The following is a 22,637-nucleotide window of genomic DNA, read 5'->3' on the forward strand; positions in this document are numbered from 1 at the left end:
CTGATAGTGCAAGGTATTGCAATGGTAGGTCTCTTCAATCGTACAGCTTGTTGGAATGATTCTTTGTATGCATGCAGCTGTGAAGATTACACACAGAGCTCAAGGCATTGCATCAGTGGCTAGTAGATGGCATGCTTATGTTACAGCCAATCCTAATGGGGCTTCTCAGATTGGATCTATGACTAATTTAGGAAGCTTGGAAGTAGCCAATCCAACAAGTGCATTACCAATGTACTACTCAGAAAGTGATCTGGAATCAACTGATTATGTTCCCATTCCCACAAATACCCAGCTGGCTTCTTATATGTCCTCATACCACAAGCGACAAGCCTTTGGTATGCATGCAGAACAATACAAATTTCTTGCTTTGTTCACTGTGCAACTTCTTCTCGAATTTCTTATTAGGGCTGCAAACTCAAAGAACACATTCAATGTTAGGCATGTAAAATATAAATTAAAGAAGATAAACCATGTTTAGGGGACAAGCATGTCCTTATATTCTGTATCAAATTTTTGTTAAGTTTTTATAACCAATGTTGAGGTTTGTCATATAACATACAACAATCTAGCAACCACTATAGAAGAGTTACGTGTAATGATGAACTCTTTTAATAAAGCACAAGCATTTGACTCTGGGAATATGCTGCAATTCTGACTGGCACCAGTATGTGGATGGCTGAATACATCTGTGTAATTTTCCTTGTCAAATGCATGCATTATCTAACCAGATGTGTTTTTCCTTTTCCTCCCCTCAGTTGTCTTAATTTACCCCCCATGCACACACTTCCACATTGATTGCATCTTAAAGTTCAATTAAGTGACATTGATTGCATCTCAAAAGTTCGATTAAGTGTCAGATGAGGAGAGAGGATGTGCAGACTAATTCTGTTTTTTCAATCTTGTTTTATATGCCCTTCATATAGCAATATGCAAGCCTGTGCTCTCAAGTGCCTTTGATGTTATGTAAATTGTAGAAACAGAATATTTCTTCCTTTAATTATTCATCTGTGATGTATGAGTATATCTATACAAGAACTCCTAAAAAATCTCCTAAACTTTAGGACTAGATTACACCCCTACTATCTAGGATTTTGATTACATTTATTCTTATCCAGTAGATTACAACAACAAATAAGAATATATTTATCTACTTATCTTGACTTATCTTCTTGGCTTGGGGTTTGAATGGCTCCTTATCTCCAACAGCATTGTGCACACATACTTCAATAGTCCCATGCACACTTAAACACTTAAACACTTCCCCTCAAACTGGTGAATGAATATTTATCATTCCCAGCTTGTCTACTAGTTCTTCAAACTGCTTGATAGGTAATCCTTTTGTAAGGAGATCCGCCACTTGCTGGTTAGAGGAGATATAGGAAATTTGGAGGAGACAGGACTCTAATTTCTCCTTAATAAAATGCCTATCAATCTCAATATGTTTAGTCATGTCATGTTGTACAGGATTATGAGTGATACTAATTGCTGATTGATTATCACACAATAGTTCAACAGACTTTTGCACTTGAATCCTTAAGTCTTCTAGGACTATCTTCAGCCATAAGAGTTCACACACACCTAGGGCCATAGCCCTGAATTTTGCCTCGACACTTGGCCTTGATACAACTCCTTGCTTTTTGCTTCTCCAAGACACTAAGTTGCCCCCTTAAGAACACACAAGATCTGGTTGTTGATCTCCTATCCACTAGTGAGCCTCCATAATCTGCATCTGTATACCTTGAATCTCTAAATTGGCTCCTGGTGCAAACAAGATACCTTTGCTCGGTGTAGCTTTTAGGTAATGCAGTATTCTCCTTACAGCCTACATATGTTCCTCATTGGGGTTGTGCATGAATTGACTTACTAAGCTGACAACAAATGCTATGTCAAGCCTAGTATGAGAGAGATATAGGCTTAATACATTTTTTAGTCCCTGGACTAATAAAAAAAATGGCTTTAAGGATATCAACTAAATTGTGCTCACTATTCATCCCCGAACAAAATAATTTTATACACTTTTAGTCCCTGGCTTAACAGACGTTAACTTTGCCACGTCATTCCTCAGCACTGCCACGTCACCGGAGCTTAATGCATTTTTTAGTCCCTGGACTAATAAAAAAAATGATTTTAAGGATATCAACTAAATTGTGCTCATTATTCATCACTGGACAAAATAATTTTATACACTTTTAGTCCCTGGCTTAACCAACGTTAACTTTGTCTCATCACATTGCCACGTCACTCATAATATCCACGTCTATTGTCTATATTTTTATATATATAAAAAAAAAAGTCTCCACAGTTGGGCTTCCCAACCACGGCCATGGGGAGGTTGGGTTACTCGACCCAGCCGTGGCTGGGACAGGGAACCTAGCGGTCGGGCGGTTGACCGCCATGGCCGTCGGCTGTTGGGGGTCGGGGAACCCTAGAACCTTGGTCCCCGACCCCCAACCATTCCCCGACCACTGGGTGTAGGGTCCTCGACCCCCAGCTGTTCCGAGGAGATTGGCAATGGCTGAATCGACGACGGGTGCAAAGGTAAGAACGGTCCAGAATGAGGAGAAAGAGAGAGAAGGGGGAAAAAGGGCTCCCCATGGCCGCTGACAGCCATGGTTGGGTGTGTGTAGACTTTTTTTTTTTTATAAAAATATGGACAGCAGACGTGGATATTATGAGTGACGTGTCAGTGACATGGCAGCGTGACGAGGCAAAATTAAGATCTCAGTTAACGTCGGTTAAGACAGAGACTAAAAGTGTATAAAATTATTTTGTCCAGGGATGAATAGTGAACACAATTTAGTTGATATCCTTAAAACCACTTTTTTTTATTAGTCCAGAGACTAAAAAATGCATTAAGCTGTGGTGACATGGCAGTGCTGAGGAGTGACGCGTTAGTGACGTGGCAAAGTTAACGTCTGTTAAGCCAGGGACTAAAAGTGTATAAAATTATTTTGTCCAGAGATGAATAGTGAGCATAATTTAGTTGATATCCTTAAAGCCATTTTTTTGATTAGTCCAGGGACTAAAAAATGTATTAAGCCGAGAGACATATTAGTTTTCCTACCAATATTTGAAATTGCCCTTTGTCTACTATATCTCCATTGTGATTTTCCAGCAACTTCATGTTGGGAACTTGGGATCCACTAGAATTCGTGTTCCCTTTTCTCCTAGTAGACCTGTCTCAGTAAGTAAATCCAATATATATTTTCGTTGTGATAGAAAGATTCCCCTCTTTGAGTATGCCACTTCAATCCCCAAGAAATATTTCAACACCCCCAAGTCTTTAATTTCAAATTCCTTGGCTAGGTTATGCTTAAGGTATTCCTGTTCAGCTTCATTATTTCCTGTCACAACAATGTCATCAACATAAACTAATAATGCTGTTACCTTTTCTCCCACATGTTTGATAAAGAGTGTGTGATCCCCTCTACTTTGATGATACCCCATAGCATTCATAGCTGTTGAGAATCGCCCAAATGAAGCTCATGGGGACTGTTTCAGTCCATACAACGCTTTCCTTAGCTTGCATACTTGCCCTGCTCCTTCTTGGGTAAAGCCAGGAGGTAATTCCATGAAGACTTCTTCCTTCAAATCCCCGTGTAAGAAGGCGTTTTTGACATCTAATTGCTGTAACTTCTACCCCAGGTTAGCTGCTAAAGATATAAGCATAACAGTTGTCATCTTTGCTATTGGGGCAAAGGTCTAAAGATAATCAATCCCATAGGATTGGGTATATCCCTTGGCCGCTAGTCTTGCCTTATATCTTTTAAGAGTACCATCAGCCTTATACTTTAGGTTGAATATCCATCGGCAACCAACAAGCCTAATTCCCTTGGGTTGTGGTTCTAATTCCCAAGTTTGATTTTTGTGTAGAGCCCTCATCTCTTCTAACAAAGCCTCTTTCCATTTCGGATCCTTTAGTGCTTCCTCCATTGACTTTGGAATAACAATAGCATCCATGGATGTTAGGAAGCTTTTATGGGTAGGAGAAAGGCGATGGTAGGATAGGAAATTGGCTAAGGGATGTTTAGTACAATTTCTGACCCATTTTCTAAGGGCAATTGAAAGATCCAGATTGATAGGATTGGGTTCAAGGTCTGGTAGAATAGGGTCGGTATCTCCAGGTATGTGTTCTTCCATGCTTGGATCTGGGGCTGCAATTAGTGTAGGTTGTGAATCATCACTAGGTTGCCTTCTCTTGTAAACGCAGGGAGATCCCTTGTACCTATCTGTTGGAGGTAACTGTTGGGTTACTTGTTCAAGAGGGGTAATGAGAGGGAGACTGATGAGTATGCTAAGGAGGGGAAGGAATAGACAATTCAGGATCAAGTTGGATAGGGCTTACTATGGCTGATTCTGGAAACATGAAGAAATTTTCAAGATCAGTCTCAGTTCTTATATTCTCCCCCTTCGATTGAGAACCAAAGAATGGTTGGGACTCAATAAAGGTAACATCCTTGGAAACATAGAATTTTCTTGAAGTAGGATTGTAACATTTATAGCCCTTTTGAGTTAGAGAGTATTCGAGAAAAACACATTTTTGAGCTCTAGGAACAAGCTTATCTTGATGGACCTTAGGTATGTGGACAAAGCATACACATCCAAATACTCTAAGGGGTAGAGGAGAATGCAGTTTTAAGTCTGGAAAAAATATGGATAAGCATTGGAAAGGGCTTTGATTATTGAGGACTTTAGAAGGAACCCTATTAATTACATAAGTTGTTGTTAACACAGCCTCTCCCAAAAACTGTTTTGGAACACTATGATGATGTAGAAGGGTTCGAGTGACATTAAGGAGATGTCTAATTTTCCTTTCAACCACTCCATTTTGTTGTGGAGTGTCTAGGCATAAAGATTCATGGACTATTCCTTCTTTTTGGAAAAAATGATGCAAGTGATTATTGAAATAGTCTCTTGCATTATCAGTTCTAAATTTTTGAATAGACGTTCCAAATTGAGTTTGAACCATTTTGCAAAAATAGGGTAGAACAGTCCCAATATTAGCTTTATCATTTAGAAGAAAAACCCAACACATTCGGGTGTAATTATCTATGAATGAAATAAACTACTTTGCCCCTGAACAATTTATAATCTTAGAAGGACCCCAAACATCTGAGTGGATTAAAGCAAATGGTTTGGATGAGAGTTTATTGCTAATTGTATAAGATACTCTATGATGTTTAGCCATAACACACACATCACATTGAAAAACACTAGGATCTAGAGTCTTAAATAAAGTAGGAAACATTCCTTTTAATAAACTGAAAGGTGGATGACCTAATCGAAGGTGGTGAAGCCAGATGGTAGACTGATTAGAAGCTGAATAAGCTGCCTGCAGTTGCCTTTCCTTAGGATAAGTATTCTCTCCTTGTAGGATGTACAGCCCGTGATGTTCTTTAGCCACACCAATCGTCCTCCCTGTATCCTTGGCCTGAAATTTACACATATATGGAGAAAATATAGCATGGCAATTTAAGTCTTTAGTGAGCTGATTTATGGAGATTAGGCTGGTGGTCAAATCAGGTACATAAGGTACCTGATTAATGGACAACTGAGGGCTGAAATGGACCTTGCCTTTTCCTTTGATGGGAACGGAAGTCCCATTGGCAATGATGATTCGTTTAGTAGTCTCAAGAGGCTCATGGGTATCAAGAATATGGATATTGGGAGTCATATGGTCAGTGGCTCGGAATCTAGGACCCACATGTTATTCCTATCAGTTTTGGAAGCAAGAAAAGGATTAAATATAAGTCTTTTACCTTGTTGTGCAATGGAACAAGATGCTCCCTCATTGATTGTCTTTAAGAATGCCTTCAGCTTAGTTATTTCCTCTGCATTAAGTTGGTTGAGATCTGCTCCAATTGCATCTCCTTTATCTCCTTCTTCCGCTTGCTCCTTGTTTGAAAGGTAACTTTGTGGTCTCATATTCCTGAATCCTCCAATTTTATTTAGGATAACCTCCTTCCCATGGAGCTTGAAACATGTCTCTCTAGTATGTCGAGGCTTGCTGCAAAAGGTGCACCACTGCCCTTCTCGACCTCCGGTCTTGGTTTGGGCTACTGCCTTCCATACTTTGCCTCCTGCACCTTCTTTGTTGCTGGAAATCAATGCTGATCCTTTTGTGTTATACTCATTAGGATAGCCCCCCTTCGATTTTCTTCACTTCTCACATTGGCAAACACTTCATTTAAAGTAGGAAGCTTATCCCTTCCAAGAGTCTGTATTCTAACCTGATCAAACTCTGGATTTAGACCTGCCAAAAACTCAACTATGCAGTCTCTTCCAACAAATTGATTTAAGGTAGTAGCATCCTCTTTACATATCATTTTTATGGCTTGGTAATGATCAAGCTCTAGCCACAATCCCCTCATTTTATTGTAGTATTTAGTAACCATGGACCGACCTTGTTTAATGGAACTGATCTTTGTTTTAATTTCAAAGATCACCGAGGCATCTTTCACCTTGGAGTAGGTTTGTCTCATCGTCTCCCATATTTCCTTTGCTGTTTCAAGAAACATATAATTCTTGTTGATTTCCAGCTGCATTGCATTCCAAAGCCAAGACATGATGAGGGAATCCTCAACATCCCAGGTTGCAAAATTCGAATCTGAGTCCTTAGGAGTAGTCCCTGTTAGGTGACTGATCTCACCCCTTCCTTTAAAGAAGGTCTTGATGAGTTGTTCCCACTGGAGGTAATTCCTACTATCTAGCCAGTAGGATTGATGCAAGTTAGGCGAGTCCCCAGTTCCAATAGGGTGATCAACAGGTAGAGATTCACCTATTGTCACGGTTGGTATCACCTCAGAAGTCTCTATCATCGTGATTGATTTAATGATGATGAGCAATGAAGGCTCTCTTGACTGCAGAGGAAGAAATAGTACACAGACTGCACTTTTAGGGCTAGGGTTGAATCAGGCCAGAATCAATGGCTCTAATACCGTGGAGAAACATAATATTTCTTCCTTTAATTATTCATCCATGAGGTATGAGTATATATATACAGGAACTCCTAAAAAATCTCCTAAACTTTAGGACTAGATTACACTCCTACTATCTAAGATTTTGATTACATTTACTCTTATCCAGTAGATTACAACAACAAATAAGAATATATTTCTCTACTTATCTTCTTGGCTTGGAGTTTGAATGGCTCGTTATCTCCAACAGCACTATGCACACGTACTTCAATAGTCCCATGCACACTTAAAACACTTCAACATAAATGATTTAGCATCACACCCTTCTGTTCTGTGTCTATAGCCACGTACATGCTTGCACATAATGCTTCTTTATGTACATGTTGTGATCAGTGAAGTTTTCTTGGGTTTGTCAGTTACATATTTACAGTCAAATCGTGGAGGATTCACAATTTTTGGATGGGCGGTTGATCGGGGCCTAATTAACACAATCTTCTTCATTGAATTATCTCTGTTTACCTTTGTACTTGGGAAGACCATTTCTTTCAGCTTTAAATGAGATTTCCACAAACTTTCTCAGTTGATTCGTCATCCACAGCTACAGCTTTTCTCTAACCTGGGTTAATGGCACAACAGGAGCATCGATGCCAGTAAGAATTCAAACCTAATTATCATTTTTTCTTTTTGTTTTTCTTTTTCCTTTTCTCCCAGCACTTTCTGGTAGGCAGTACTCAACTTGGAAGGAATGTATCACTGTTTTGTGACATTTTTTTTTATGAAATCCTGCTGGAGCTTTTTTGTCGAGTAGGTCAGAGCATTTTAAAAGGTGGTTGAAGGGATTACCATCCATGGCACCATCTTTTGTGGGGCGTTCATTTCTGTCACTCCATTTCGCAATAACTTCTGATTGTTTTCGTTCATTTACCTGCCTTAGATCTGGCTTACGAGATGGTTTTTCAACTCCACAGGGTTTGGGAATTGCTTCATTTGTGGATGGCATAGGTTTTTCATTGTAAGGTATGCCATCATATCCTCAATTACAGTAGTTTTCTTCCTTCAGATTATGTATTTACATCTCAGGCAACTCTATAAGAGGAAAGCATGATGGGTAAAATAGAAAAAAAAGTAAGAAGCCTGCAAGGGACGGTTACCAGTGGGGCTTCCTGTTAATTAGTATCCATGTTATATCTAAATATTTATTGATGTTTTTGCAATCATTGTTTTTATTAATCTTGTATCAGTAATGTATTTGGAAGTCTTAATTATATTATTATTCAATTTTATAATTAAGGAGTCATCATCAATTAACATTCTTGCTTAGGGATCGCTGAATCATAATGTTACAAGCAACATGAGAGCCTCTCCAAATCTCTAGCAAGTGATTATGAACTTAAAAAATATTTGAGATTAACTAGGTGTCCAACTTAGACTAAAATTGGGATTTTTAGCTTGACAAAAACGGTAGAAATTACAGCGGGTATTTCTTTTGAGTGAATTGATAGCGTTACATTTGTGCCGAATTTTTAAACTTTTGGTCACATGCCACTTCATTTCTCCTTTTGCTTAATGTATTCATGTTGCTGCGACACTTCAATGCTAGTAAGTTGATATTTGCGTTGAATTTTTATGTTATGTAAGTTGTGTTGAGTTAGAATTTAAACACACTACCGTAGTTATTTGATAAATTAAAAAATTAGTAAAATACGTTATATTAAAAAATAAGCTAATATGTCTATGTTACTCTTTTAAAAGAATTTTTAACCAAAATTATTCAATCATTTTATTCCTTTCCTTCTTTCACTAAGAAAAAATTTCTAACAAGTCGCCCGCCACAACCTGCTTTTCTTCTCCATCTGTCCTGCAGATGGGGACCCATTTGGGTGCAAATGGCCTTGATAATTTTTTAAAATATATACATGTTCATTTGGTTAAAACCCATTCTTTAAATATATTTATTTTTTATATTAGTTACATATTTTATAATTATTATAAATTATACATAATTTGTTAAAATAATTTTTTTAAATGATACAATGTCCGCACTTTCAGCTTTTATATATTAAAAGTAATAATTAAATTATTTAATATTATAACTTAATTCAACTTCATAAACTTATTATCATTTAAATTTTTATGATTCAACTGACCTCGTCTTAATTTCACGTTACTCAAGGCGGTCTCAATTTCTGGTTACTCAAAAGGACCTCATGAGGCCAAAATGCTCATATGTTTTATGTAACTTAAAAGGCGGTTGTCATCGACTTCGATCATCGTGACAACCATCAGGGCAAAGGCAAAGCCTCAATGGACTCAGATTTGAAGCTGATAGCGCTGACATCCTTTAATGCAGGCTGCATGCCAAGTAGACAAAAGATTCATAACTTCGTACAACTATTGGAATTATCTCTTATCGATCAGATTAGGATTTCAAAGGTAGGCACAACCATACGCAAAGGCCAAAACTTGGGAAAAAATTATTACCGCTTCTGTTCAAACCCTGCCGCAAGCTTCCACTCTTCCTATGATACATGAAAAAATTACAGCTTGCCGGGACGAAATTCGAGGTCACACCCCCAATTTCTTAAGCTGACCTGAGTTTCACGGAATCCTTAATTCATTCATTCCGTGCTGCAATAGTCAAAACGTTGAGGCCTGCTTTTTAAACATTGGCTAGCAATAGGTGGTCATTGACTTGAGCCTCCTGGCAAGGGATTCCTGGACAGAACGCCGCTCGTGCGCGGATTCCACATGGAACCAGCTATGCTTAAGAGCAGCTTCAGCCGTAATTCGCTGTATAAAACAATAGATTATCTTCGTTAATAATATTACACTATCAGAATCTCACAAGGCCATGGCAAAAAACGTAGAAATTTGAGCGTACTGACCTGCTCAGGGTCACAAGTTAGAAGCCGGCTCAACAAATCGAAGCCCCGCTCCGAAAGTACCGGAGACCCCTTGAAGCTAATGGCAGGAAACGTCTCGCGCAATGTATTCCTCCTGCAGAAATTGCAGAATATATATATATATATATAGTGAGTGGACTACGGGAAGCAGATTCAATCACTCGATGAAGGGTTTAAGAGGTTTAGGGAGCAGATAGATACTTACAATTGATTAACAAACTTAACTTTGGCTCCTGGCAATTCAGAAAATCCTGGCCAGTTTGTCTCATTTGGCACGCCAATAATTCTAAAAATCTGCAATATATATATATATATAGTAAATAAATTAATGAGTAGTCCAGAAGAATAAAAATATTGAAAACAGCATCAAGGAAACAACATTACCTTGTCAAGCTGATCAAGTTCAGTTTTCCCGTTAAATAGGGGATGCTTTGCTAATAGCTCTGCCATTATACAACCCACTGACCACATATCCACTGCAGTTGAATATGGTTTTGCTCCAAGCAGAAGTTCAGGTGCCCTGGAATGAAGTGGGTAGAGACTGACCATTGAGCGTGTAGAATTAATATATGTACAGAAAAGCTACGAAATAAGGTACGGAGGACAACATAAATTAAGGGTGAAATGCTTCTCGGGTTATCAAATTGAAGAATAAAGCAATTCAGGAAGTATCACACCCATCAAAAGGAAAATGCAGGTGGCAATGCTAAAACATGAGGAGTTCATTGGGTAGGGTTATTAAGACGTTTTCAGGCAGGATGCAAATTATACATATAACCTAAGGTTGATGCACAATATTTGTTGCTCTGGAAGTGATGATATTCAACAAGTTAGCCACTGGAAAAAATAAAGGAAAAAAAGAAAGAAAGAAAGACATTCACCAAGTTGTTTGAATAGTCTACAACTCACCTGTACCACAAAGTGACAACCAAAGGGGTATACGTTCTCAATGGGCTCCCATATTGGCGAGACATTCCAAAGTCACATATTTTCAACTTGCCGCTGTTGTTTAGAAGTATATTAGACGTCTTCAAATCTCTGTGGAGAACCCAATTATCATGAAGATATTTGACTCCCTCCAAAAGCTGTAGCATCAGGCATTTTACTTCTTTTTCACTAAAAGGCTGTTTCATAGTCCCCATGAGCCCCTTGAGGTCATGTTCCATGTAATCCATGACAATAAAGACATCTTGATGGCTGTCCATGACAACTTCTTTGAAATCCACTAATGAAGGATGGTGTAGAGACAAAAGAATACTTATTTCCCTCAAAGATGACAGTGGGAAGCCATCACCTTTTGTCTCCATCTTCACCTTCTTCAATGCCACAACTTGATCTGTTTTCTTATCCCTAGCTTTATACACAACACCATACGTGCCTTCATTTATCCTGCTAAGTTTCTCATATTCAAAAACACTTCTACAACCTCGAGGCATGTTGCCATCTCTAGCTTTAGGGGCTGCAGGTTCAAGAAACCCAGAGGAATCTTTGTCATCTTCTAGATCTGAGTTATGGCTAACACCAGCAATCTCATCATGCATCTTACCATTCTGCAAAAAAACATCAGTGCTCCCCTCACTATCTGAGTTACCACCTCTCCTTGTAGGGTTCAAAATCTCTTCACATAACTCCCCACTTTCAGGACTGTTCAAAAAATCCACTTGCTGAACAACTCTCCTACCAGGAATATCTCTATCCTCATAACATGTTTCACCAAGTGAGTCTTCCTCAAATGATGCCCACCTGGATGTCGAGATTTGATGAACCTTGGGGTGCTCATCTTCCACCTGTATCACCTCTTCATCATTGCTCCTTCCCTGCTCTTGAGGCAACGAAGAGAGCAAACCAATCAGATGCCTGGATTCATAATTCCCCACTGGGCCAGCTGCCTCATGAGATTTAGTAGGCAATGCATGAAAGCCCTGAAGCTTAATAGCTGTTATAGAATATACATTTGATACCTTCATGAAGGATTCTGGCAAAGATGGCATAGAGCAGGGAAGAGCAGTTTCTTTGGTGACTCTCTCTGAGTAAATTAGTCTCTTGTCCTCCGTGTGCCCAAAAACTGGTGAATATTTCCTCTTCTTTTCCATAGGCATCGAGACCTCATCTTTGGGCTTTGAAATCTCATAGTTCCCAGCCATGGACGTTTGAGCGAAGGCATTGCTGGACTTGCTTTGATCTGATAACTCACCCAGTTCATAGCCACTAGTCCCGCTAGCAAATCTTCTCCCCTGCCTATTAACATCTCTTCCACCAACGGCCTCAGAAAAGCTGCACCCATTGTTATGTTTGACATTACAGTCTTGATTGTTATGGTAGCCGCTTTTACAGCGGAAAGCGTCTTTTTTAGAGTAATGAACATCTCTCCTTGTGAAATCGATTTGCCCTGCCGCCATAATGATTGTTAACAACCAAGGACTCTTCTTTAAGCAGGCAAATAAAATAAAAATAAAACAAGGACTCTTCTTTAAGCAGGCAACCAAGGACTCTTTTCTTTAAGCAGACAAACAGAACAAAAATAGAAAAAACTGAACCCCTATATCAAACCTAAACAAACAGATCTTTTGCAATACAAGCCCCACGATCAATATTTCAATTAATTGTTCTTCATTCCCGAATTTACAGGAAACAAAACCCTAGCACTGTATAAACTATAAATATCAACGAAAATAAGACGACGGTCAAAATAACCATGAAATCACGTAATCGATGGTATAGATTCTATTGCAGAAAATTCAGCGGAAATAGACGAGATCAAGATATTTCTCGATGCAATTAAACAATCGATGCCGTTCCCTTTTCTCACTCTTCCTCGAGAGGGATTTGCTCCCGATAAATCGCAGGGATCTAAAGGTCTTACCGGAAAGAGAATATTGTTTCTCGCCGACGGGGGCCACCAGCAACCGGTAACGGAGAGGGTGTTGTGAGCCACCGAATGCAAACAGTAAGGATTCAAAAATTTCAGAAACGTATTCTTATCGATTCCTCGTCTCGAGTCCAGACTTTATATGCACGTTCCGCCTATTCCCTAAGGCGGCTGGAGTTCAGATTTTTATTTTTGCACTCACCTGCCCTCATATAGGCTAAATTCTAGGAACATCCCTTTAATTTAACAATTTACAGATTAAGCCTCTGTAATCTTTCTATATTTCACATAAGCCCATTATTGTCGAACCGCCACCACACCATCTTGCGTGACAAGCGAGAAGCCGGCCATAGTTTGGGTTGGGCCCCCACCTTATACACTAGTGAGAGTACAATTTTTGGGCTCACGAGCTATTTATTAACAATTGGGCTTTGAATCTCCGTCCAACTAAAATATTGGGCCTGACTATCTGTTAAAGACCTTAAATTATTTTATTATGAATTTGATGCATCCACAAGCCCATACAAAGATCTCAGCCCAAAAAAAAAGGCCCGTACAAAGTTTTTTTTTCTGTTTATTTAAAATAAATTTATTTAGTTCACATTGGAAAGGCAATCATTAAATTTTTTATTTCACACCAAAATGAAATGAGATGTTTGGTTAGTTAATATAATAGATAATGGTATATTAAATTATTTGTTCATCATGGCATGTTCGTGACAATAATAATATTGATTTATACACTTTTTGTAATTTTTTTAATATATTTTTATAATATATATTTAACTTATTATTACAATCGAATATTTATTTACTAAGAATTAATAAGATTTTGGTATTTGATCTGATCTAATCGCATCAATTAAATCAAATAAGAGAAAAATATCAATTCCTATTCCCCCTTTCATTGACCCAGTTAAACAAGTGGGTCTTTTTATCCATCAAATTTATATAACTAAGTTAAATTAAATAATAATATAAATACTAAGTTAGCATATCAAATATATATTTTTTAACTTAAAAAACGTGTGAAATATATTTATTGTGAACTAGTTTAACTTCTATCAAGATTGCTCATAGGATATAGGTCGAACGGTCGGATAAATAATATATCAATGTCAATTCGATAGGTTATGAGTTTAATTCTCAGCTTACGCAAGAACTAAATATCCAATCTGTAATTTACCTTTTCTGACGTAATTAAGAACATAATCATTGAGAACCGCATAAAGACGATCCTCCCAAGATGATGGACCATCATATATATTAAGGACCTTACTATTTGGATAGAATTGGTTCAGATAGAATTGTCTTTTTTTGTCATTTCAATTATTAATGTTAGGATAAGAAAGTCATTTAACATTTTATTTACCAACAATACCAATTCTATTCACAAGTCAAAATTTCATTCTCTTTTCCTTGTTAAATTTAAATTTTAGTCTCTCAACTGAGTTAATGAATTTTTAGAATCTCAAGAGTCATAGTGACTTTAAATACAAATTATTCTACTTTACTTGAATTAATTGACGCACGAGATCATTAAAGACATCAAATAACAAAAATATCAATAATAAAACCCGTACAATAATTCAAACAATCCCCAATTTCTGATGGGATTACATCTAAATGCAGTCTGTCAAATACAATGCTGGCGGACTACATCTTAGATGTAGCCCGCTAGCGGGCTGCATGATGCGCAGCGGACTGCATCTAACATGCAGTCCGCTACGCCTGCTGCAACAGTCCGCCCGATGCTGCATCTAAGTAGCGGACTGCATCTAACATGCAGTCCGCTGCGCTTGCTGCATGATGCAACAGCGGGCTGCATCTAACATGTAGTCCGCCCACATTGAGCGAACTTTAACACAGATGATTGTCATTATTTATTTTTATAACTAATTTTTTTTGCTTTGTCATTATTTATTTTTATAACCTAAGTGTCACGATTGTCATTATTCATTTTCATAATTAATTTTTTTTGCTTTGAAAATGTGCAACTTTAATATGTTGAGCAATAGTTTTAAGCGGGAGTTTCAGACAAGTGAAGAATTAGAATTTTTATAAGATTAAAATTATCTTCCTATTTTATTTAATATAATTAAAATAATATAAAACAAGCATTAAATATTTTTCTATCCGGATAAATTCTATCCAAATAGATTTATCGATATATTAATTACATTATAAATATTGTGATCCAATTCAAAAACATAGTCAAACGTAGTTCCATAAAAAATTCTCATTATTTGCACAGGAATCGAAGGACTTTGTTCTCATCTTTGTTTTGGAATGGCAATAATATATACATGGTAGATGATATGGATGCGTGGATAGACACAATAAAATTTCCCAACCATAATCCTCTCCTCTCCCGCCAGCCGAGCCAACCAAGAAACACAGCGTCACGCCTTATCAAACTGAAGCTCCTAACGCCATTCACTTTCCAAATATAGCAGCCCATCACCATCCATGACTGACTGCTACCATCAGTGCCTATCCACTTCGTCCTTCTTGTTTTATATTATATATGCCAGAAACGCCATTCCAAACTCACCACCTACTTGGAATTAATTATTGAAAAATTTTAAATATTTATATATTTATGTGTCTAAATTGATAAATAGATAAATAAGAAATTGATTGAAAAATTACTTGAGACATATGTATTATAATATATAATTTATATTATTATAAAAGAAAAAAATATAAAAAGTGTATTATATGTTGAATTATGAAAATACACTATACATATACTGTTTAAGATGGCTGATTGAAATTAATAATATAGAGATACTACATAATTATTATTTAATTAATATAATATATAAAGATATAATTTTATATTATATTATAAAATATTATTAAAGGGAAGCACCCACCCTAGAAACTGCCTCCCCCTTTTTCTTCCATTTTCTTTATAAATAGAGGGTTCTTTCTTTGAAAAATAAGGATAGAATTATTAGAAGAATTATTCTATAAAAATTTCAGACTTTTTCAATTTTAATAATATTCGATTAGTGTTTTAATTTGTTGTTAAGTTTTGAAATTTGTGTTAATTTTTCATTCTGTAAAGCATTGTATTCTAAGAAACAGATGTCAAATAGTTTTTAGCACTTTCGTGAGGCGAACGAATTTGTTTTAAGAAAACTGTGTTACACAAATCTCGATTTTATCATCCATATTGTTGTATTTTTATTTTTTCTTACACAATATTATATTATTTCAGTATTTATATACTGTTAGTTTAAATATAATATTATAATAAATATATTTGACTAATAATATAATTATTTTATTGTCTTGCTAACATTAATTAACAAATTAACAAGACAAAAAAGATACATATCAAGATGATGGGCCATGGAATTTCCGACTACACTGCTCCGGCGGGAGAGAAGGGCGGCGCCTGCTACGACGCGCCGGAAGGGGTGGATGTCAGGGGGAGATACGACGAAGAGTTTGCCGAGATTCTTACCAAGGATGCACTGCAGTTTGTGGCTGATTTGGAGAGGGAGTTCAGAAGTCATGTCAAGTATGCGATGCAGTGCCGGAAGGAGGCTCAGGCCAGGTTCAACGGCGGGGCTTTGCCCGGGTTTGATCCGGCGACCAAGTGCGTGAGGGAGAGTGAGTGGAGGTGCGCTCCAGTGCCGCCGGCTGTGGAGGACCGGAGGGTGGAGATCACCGGACCGGTCGAGCGTAAGATGATCATCAACGCCCTCAACTCTGGAGCCAAGGTTTTCATGGTAAGTTGTCTTTCGCAACGTTTCAAGACTATATTTTGACGCCAAGGATGTTCATGTCATGGGTTTAAATAAATGTAATAACGAGGTTAAGTTAGTTTGATTTGATTTAATTTATTTTTTTTTAAATTCGAGTCGACCTTAGTCTAACTTCATCATCAACCAAATCTAATGGAAACAAAAATTTACTCTGTGAATTAGGCTGACTTTGAAGATTCATTATCTCCAACATGGGAGAACCTGATGAGAGGGCAAGTTAACCTGAAGGATGCTGTAGAGGGAACCATATGCTTCTATGACAAGGCCAGGAACAGGGTTTACAAGCTAAACGACCAGACTGCAAAACTCTTTGTGCGCCCGAGAGGCTGGCACCTGCCTGAGGCCCACATCATTATCGACGGCGAACCGGCAATCGGTTGTCTCGTGGACTTTGGCCTCTACTTTTACCACAACCATGCAGGATTCCGGCGAACCCAAGGTGGAGGCTTTGGCCCTTTCTTTTATCTTCCTAAAATGGAGCACTCCAGGTAAAATTAAGCTCCCAACACACACATTGGACTCTGATTTGAACCAAAAATGGTCCTTGTTTGATTATGAAATACGATTTGATTTGGTTTTGTATATGTTTTGGTAGGGAAGCTAGAATATGGAAGAGTGTGTTTGAGAGGGCAGAGGAAAGGGTTGGAATAGGGAGAGGTAGCATCAGGGCCACAGTTCTGATAGAGACACTTCCGGCTGCGTTCCAAATGGATGAAATCTTGTATGAGCTGAGGCATCACTCTTTGGGTTTAAATTGTGGAAGATGGGATTACATATTCAGTTATGTGAAGACTTTTCAGGCCCACCCTGATCGGATACTTCCAGATAGGGTTCAAGTTAGCATGACTGAACATTTCATGAAAAGTTACTCTCATCTCCTTATTCGAACTTGTCATAAACGAGATGTGCATGCCATGGGAGGCATGGTAAGATTTCTCTTTTTAATTTGATCATTAAAAGATGGGAATCGAGTTGTGAATATAATTTCTTTTTATAAAAAAATAAAATAAAAAATTCATATAAATAAGAACTTTCTTAAAATAATAGAGAGTCTAGTGACTTAGGATGTCTCAAAAAAGAAAATTTAAAACCCCACTTTAAACTAGTTTCTATTTCTTTGAACTTTGGATAATTAAAGAAATTTGGCAATAAGATTTGGTTCAAGTTTATGGCATAGAGGATATTGGCTTTCTCTATGAATTCCATTTAGCAGCCTAAACAGTACTTCTCCGCTAATTTTGATTGTTGAACAGGCAGCTCAAATTCCAATCAAAGATGATCCGGCAGCTAACGAGGCAGCAATGGAGGTGGTAAGGACGGACAAGCTGAGAGAGGTGAAGGCAGGGCATGATGGAACTTGGGCAGCCCACCCGGGCCTCATTCCAACCGTCATGGAAATCTTCAACAACTACATGGGCAATTCGCCCAACCAAATCGAAGCCGCTAAGCGCCACGATGCAGCAGCCTTAACCGAAGAGGACCTCCTGCAAAGGCCTAGTGGGGTCCGGACCATGGAAGGCCTCCGGCTCAACGTCCGGGTGGGGATCCAATATTTGGGGGCGTGGCTGACGGGAATTGGATCTCTTCCTCTTTACAACCTCATGGAGGACGCGGCCACGGCCGAGATCAGCCGGGTTCAAAGCTGGCAGTGGCTCAAATATGGAGTGGAATTGGATGGAGATGGGGTTGGAGAGAGGGTGAGCTTGGATCTGTTTGGGAGGGTGGTTGAAGAGGAGATGGCCAGGATTGAGAATCAAGTGGGAACAGAAAAGTTCATCAAAGGAAACTATAAGGAGGCTTGCAAGGTTTTTACCAGGCAATGCACAAGCCCATCTTTGGATGATTTCCTCACCTTAGATGCCTATAATTACATTGTCATCCATCACCCATCCAGGCTCTGAAGTTTTTGAATACAGCATCAAATCAATGCATTTCGCCTTCTGTGTTTGCTTTGGGCCTTCATGCTAGTCCTTCACCTCTGAAGTTTTTACTGTTTTTTTTAAATAGTATTTATTCTGTCTAATATTCAATAAGAGCCACAATGATGTTATTATAAATGAGTTTATTTCAAATTTGATTGGTACGCATAATGTCTCGACCATTAAACATGTTATTAATCCATTAAATTTTGATTAAATGCTTAATTAAATCTCTTATTTTCACCTAAATCCTATTAGGTTTAACAACTTAATATTAGGATCAACATAATCTCACTTAAACTAATCCTTTACTACCCATGTTAACCTCCTGACTTGAACATGGGTCGTATGTGTCATTGAACTTGGGCCTATTCTCTCAATAGAGAACTTGGGCTTCTCTATTAAAAATTCCACCAAGCCCTTAGCCTGTCTTGAGCAACTCTTGGCCCCTTAAGTTAGCGTTCATATGAGCATGATTTATTATCACATTCTTTATTATTAAACATTGGGCTCCCCTCAAGCCCAAGTGACCCTTTTTTATTTTAACATCGAATTGGGCCTAGCTTTACAACATATAGCCCGAATTAAATCAAAATTCCTCTACCTGCATTAAAAGTTTTCAAGGCCCACCATTGAAGCCCAAATTTATTATTTTAGTCTAAACTATGGCCTAAGAAATATTACAAGACCTAAACCCAACTGTTTAAAAACCCATTCTTATCTAAAATGATATTTCTTGTATAAATAAACATAATTGTAGGTAGAGATAATTAAAAAAATTAGAATTTATATAAACATTTGGGAAGATAATAATAATAATAATAATCAGATCCACTTTTAGATTATGCGCTATCACTCACATCCTTGTCGAACACGTTTCAGGATTATCGCGAGAGAGATATATCAGGGATGTGCCTAGGAGATCAGGATTTATTTTTTATTTTTTTAAAATTACGTCCACCGACACTTATTAAAAATTATTTTCAAAAAGATACAAATTTTACCTTCTTCAAAAATTGATCCCACATTAAGACTCTCCAACATAACTTTATAACCCCTCATTTGCTACTCAGTTATGCCATTGGGGGCATAATCAGATCGGAGTGAGTAGGAAATCCAACTTTTGAAATGCCACCCTTACCTTAAGAATTGCAGTCCTAGTACCTATGAAAATGACTTCTTCACTAGGTTTCATGAGTAAGGCCGAGGAGAAGGAGGAGGAGGAGGATTTAGGGTTTTAAGGATGCATCCATTCCAATTCAAACGCAAGCCCTCCCCACTCAAAAAAGGTCAATAAAGAATTAAAGAATATATGTTGTAGGGGGCCGGCCGGTAGTTACGTTTGTCTGCTGTCGGATGTCTCCCCCAAAGCAAAAGCGTTTCTGGTTCTTCTAGCTCCCCCCCCCCCCCCCCCCCCCGCCCCCCTTTTTATATATATATAAAAAACAATATTTTATAACAATATTATACAAATAAATAGTAATAATTAGTGCTTAACCCATGCTCTGTTGTTATTATTAATTAAGAGTTATATTGAATACACATCATTTTTATTTTTATTTTTAAACGCTGTGTATTAATTAATTAGTAATAAGTACATTACTTTTATATTAATTAATAATAATAATAATAATAATAAAAGTTGAAGTGTAAGTTGAAGTGTAATAGCCGTTTGTTTGTTTTAATTATTATTATTTTCTCAGTTACTAATCCGAGATGCCCTCTTCCCCCCCTGGCCACCGCCGTATACGTGGCAGAAACCCAGCTGCCGAGGTCAAATTGGAGGATCTTTCGAAGAGGTAGCTTTTTGAATTTAAAAATTGGGTGACGTGGTGGACCGACATTGGTTGCTCGTGATCAAATTATGGGAGGGCCAGCTTTCTAGCTAAATATAGCAAGTTACACCTCTTTATTTATTTATTTATTTATTTAAAGCTCCCCTCTGCTCAGTGTTATGTTTTTTTAGATGATATAAAATTATTCTAGCTTACTTTTAAATTTAAAAAAATAGTTGTTATTGGTTAATTTTATCATAATAAATATATTAATTTTAAAATTAATAAAAAAATATTTAAATATAATAAATATATATTATCTAAAATATAGGCTAAATATATATTTTAACCCCTGAATTTATATATATTTTTTATTTAGATATTTAAATTTTTTGTTATTTCAATTACACCTTTAAATTATGCAAAATTAAGTCAATTGTACTTTTTAATTTTTTTTATTTCAATTACACCTTTAAATTATATAATTTCGAGTCAATTACACATATTGACAAATTTATTGAGGATAATGAATTAAAAATACTTCTGAGGTGTAATTTAAATAATAAAAAGTTAAAGAATGTAATTAACTTAAAATTATATAGTTTAGAGGTGTAATTAAAATAATAAAAAAAATAAATATTTAAATAAAAAATTAAGTATAAGAACTAAAATATATATTTCACCGATATATATTTGACAAGTAGCCACGACAACAATTGCATGCAAACCCATGCCTACATTTAACAGCATATATATGCATTATTGTATATAATCTTCTAATTAAGCTATCTTGATTTTTTTTGAGAAATTATTCTTAATAACAATATTAGCACATTTTTTTGTTTGAAAGCAAAAGATATTGATTGCCTGAATTAATTATATTTTTGCGGGTTAGATATGGTATCAGTCCTTATAAGTGCGTAGTCTATGTGCTAAGCTCAATCATTCTGTGCCACATAAACCCGAATACATGATCGATCATATAACATCACTCAAATATATTCCAGAAATGAGTGATGGTCATGGGCAGCTCAATGATTTGGGCATGGCCAATTAAGCTTCTAGACCAATTGCCAACAACATATATGTGCAGCAACCCGATTGGCCACGCCGAGTTGCTTGTTTCAACACGTACGTGCCCACAAACGTACGTCAAAAGAGTTTTATCATCATAAAAACAAAGCTATTGCTAGCTAGCTAGCTACTTGCATGCATTTGCTTAATTTAGGTAGGCTAAGATATATATATATATATATATATCTACTAAATTTGGGCACGGTCTCTTGAAAGGTAACACCATGCCGTGGCTGTATTATAATTGTACATTCGTTGATCAGGGATGGAGCCAAAGGCAAGTTTGAGACGACAAAGAGTGGTGTTCTTGAGATCAAACTAATGGTACGATCTCGCTTTCATTGCTTGCCATGTGGATGTGGATGTGGTTGATGGCCCATATATATCATTCAATCTTATCACACATATTTTGGTTTATAATTCCTATTGAATCTATATATATATATATATATATATACAACAAACATATAATGTAATTTAATGATAGATAACAATATTGGTAAGTGTTTTTTCTTGACCAAAGAGAGTTATTAGAGACGGGATCACAACGATACATTGGCTCTAAAAAGAGCTGGTTGATATAGAGAAAGAAGACGTCATTCTGCATGCATGCGTCGTGCATTTGCAGGTGATGAGACTGAGTATTTGGAGTCAGTGGGGATTCCTAAGTGATAGTATGGTGTCGACGTGACCTTCATTAATATGAATGTGATTCGTCATTAATGAGGATGAGATCTGAGACGGATGTGCAGATACCCAATAAAGGCTACAATGATGTTACTGCAGCCTAGTGCAGGTCCAGAATCAAGCCGAGAGAGAAATGGGCCAAGATTGAGTCATGAAGGACGGGAGATGGGCCAAATTGGGTTTGGACGGTCCAGTAAGTTTAATTTTTTTTTATGAATTTTAAATATTCAATGAAATGAACAAATTTTTATTAAAATAATAAAAAAGACGTGTATATATATATAGTACTATGTAAGGAAAATGGTGTTATGAAACTATATTAATAAAATATTTTATTAATACCATCTATTTATTTGTCTTAAAAAATAAAAATTAACTATGTTAATAATAAGTTTGCACTAATAACATTTAAATAATAATTGATTTCTCAAATAATTTTGCTACCAAAACTCATTTTACTTAAATTTTTTTTACTTAGAAAATATTTTCATTTATAGATGCACAACATGAACCACTACTTTAATATATATATATATATAAGTAAAACATTTAATATCTCGAGATAAGTGATTGTTTTTTTGGGTTAATATAGTGTGACAATTGGCCCAATGATGATAGAATTGGATGAGAAGGTTAATTCAAAAAGTCATTGCATTGATGAATAAGCCAATAATTAATTACAGGAATAAAAAGCTATTTAATTAGTAGAATCTA

General features: G+C 36.8%; 3 protein-coding genes across 8 annotated transcripts in view; 2 read left to right on the plus strand and 1 right to left on the minus strand.

Annotated features, from left to right (window-relative positions):
- Window positions 1-8,230, plus strand: part of LOC127793925 (4-coumarate--CoA ligase-like 9) — a 29,740-nt gene extending 21,510 nt beyond the window's left edge. The window contains exons 5-7 of the transcript XR_008021513.1: window positions 29-335; window positions 7,334-7,567; window positions 7,886-8,230. The gene's annotated coding sequence lies outside the window, so the exon portion shown is untranslated. The remainder of the gene's footprint in view (window positions 1-28; window positions 336-7,333; window positions 7,568-7,885) is intronic.
- LOC127793924 (cyclin-dependent kinase G-2-like) lies at window positions 29-12,848 on the minus strand. Of its 6 annotated transcripts, none has more exons than XR_008021510.1 (6): window positions 10,730-12,836; window positions 10,205-10,361; window positions 10,026-10,114; window positions 9,803-9,914; window positions 9,399-9,707; window positions 29-407 (listed from the first exon to the last, which is right to left on the minus strand). XR_008021510.1 is itself a non-coding variant. In XM_052324721.1 (6 exons), exons 2-6 carry the CDS (start codon window positions 11,962-11,964, stop codon window positions 9,588-9,590), a joined length of 1,713 nt encoding a protein of 570 aa, XP_052180681.1. In that variant the 5' UTR covers window positions 11,965-12,209; window positions 12,684-12,848; the 3' UTR covers window positions 9,281-9,587. The 6 variants fall into 6 exon arrangements, 4 of the variants coding, with proteins under 4 accessions (XP_052180681.1, XP_052180680.1, XP_052180678.1 ...); XR_008021509.1 differs by lacking the exon at window positions 29-407 and adding an exon at window positions 9,089-9,268; XM_052324721.1 differs by lacking the exon at window positions 29-407 and having other exon boundaries at window positions 9,281-9,707; window positions 10,730-12,209; window positions 12,684-12,848.
- Window positions 12,849-15,694: 2,846 nt separating this feature from the next.
- Window positions 15,695-18,540, plus strand: LOC127795244 (malate synthase, glyoxysomal). Its single transcript, XM_052326798.1, has 4 exons — window positions 15,695-16,432; window positions 16,631-16,956; window positions 17,064-17,394; window positions 17,722-18,540. Exons 1-4 carry the CDS (start codon window positions 16,040-16,042, stop codon window positions 18,367-18,369), a joined length of 1,698 nt encoding a protein of 565 aa, XP_052182758.1. The 5' UTR covers window positions 15,695-16,039; the 3' UTR covers window positions 18,370-18,540.
- Window positions 18,541-22,637: the final 4,097 nt, after the last annotated feature.

This window comes from Diospyros lotus, chromosome 2, assembly GCF_014633365.1.
Source record: "Diospyros lotus cultivar Yz01 chromosome 2, ASM1463336v1, whole genome shotgun sequence".
Lineage (NCBI taxonomy): Eukaryota > Viridiplantae > Streptophyta > Magnoliopsida > Ericales > Ebenaceae > Diospyros > Diospyros lotus.

What these genes read in the sequence shown, in the direction of transcription:
- LOC127795244 (XM_052326798.1), top strand. Translation starts at nt 16,040, where the DNA reads ATGATGGGCCATGGAATTTCCGACTACACTGCTCCGGCGGGAGAGAAG. An exon ending in CTGGAGCCAAGGTTTTCATG is followed by an intron (nt 16,433 to 16,630) that starts GTAAGTTGTCTT and finishes TCTGTGAATTAG; the next exon opens with GCTGACTTTGAAGATTCATT. An exon ending in CCTAAAATGGAGCACTCCAG is followed by an intron (nt 16,957 to 17,063) that starts GTAAAATTAAGC and finishes ATGTTTTGGTAG; the next exon opens with GGAAGCTAGAATATGGAAGA.
- LOC127793924 (XM_052324718.1), bottom strand. Translation starts at nt 12,219, where the DNA reads ATGGCGGCAGGGCAAATCGATTTCACAAGGAGAGATGTTCATTACTCT. An exon ending in GTTGTCACTTTGTGGTACAG is followed by an intron (nt 10,362 to 10,729) that starts GTGAGTTGTAGA and finishes CTCAATGGTCAG; the next exon opens with TCTCTACCCACTTCATTCCA. An exon ending in AACTTGATCAGCTTGACAAG is followed by an intron (nt 10,115 to 10,204) that starts GTAATGTTGTTT and finishes TATATATTGCAG; the next exon opens with ATTTTTAGAATTATTGGCGT.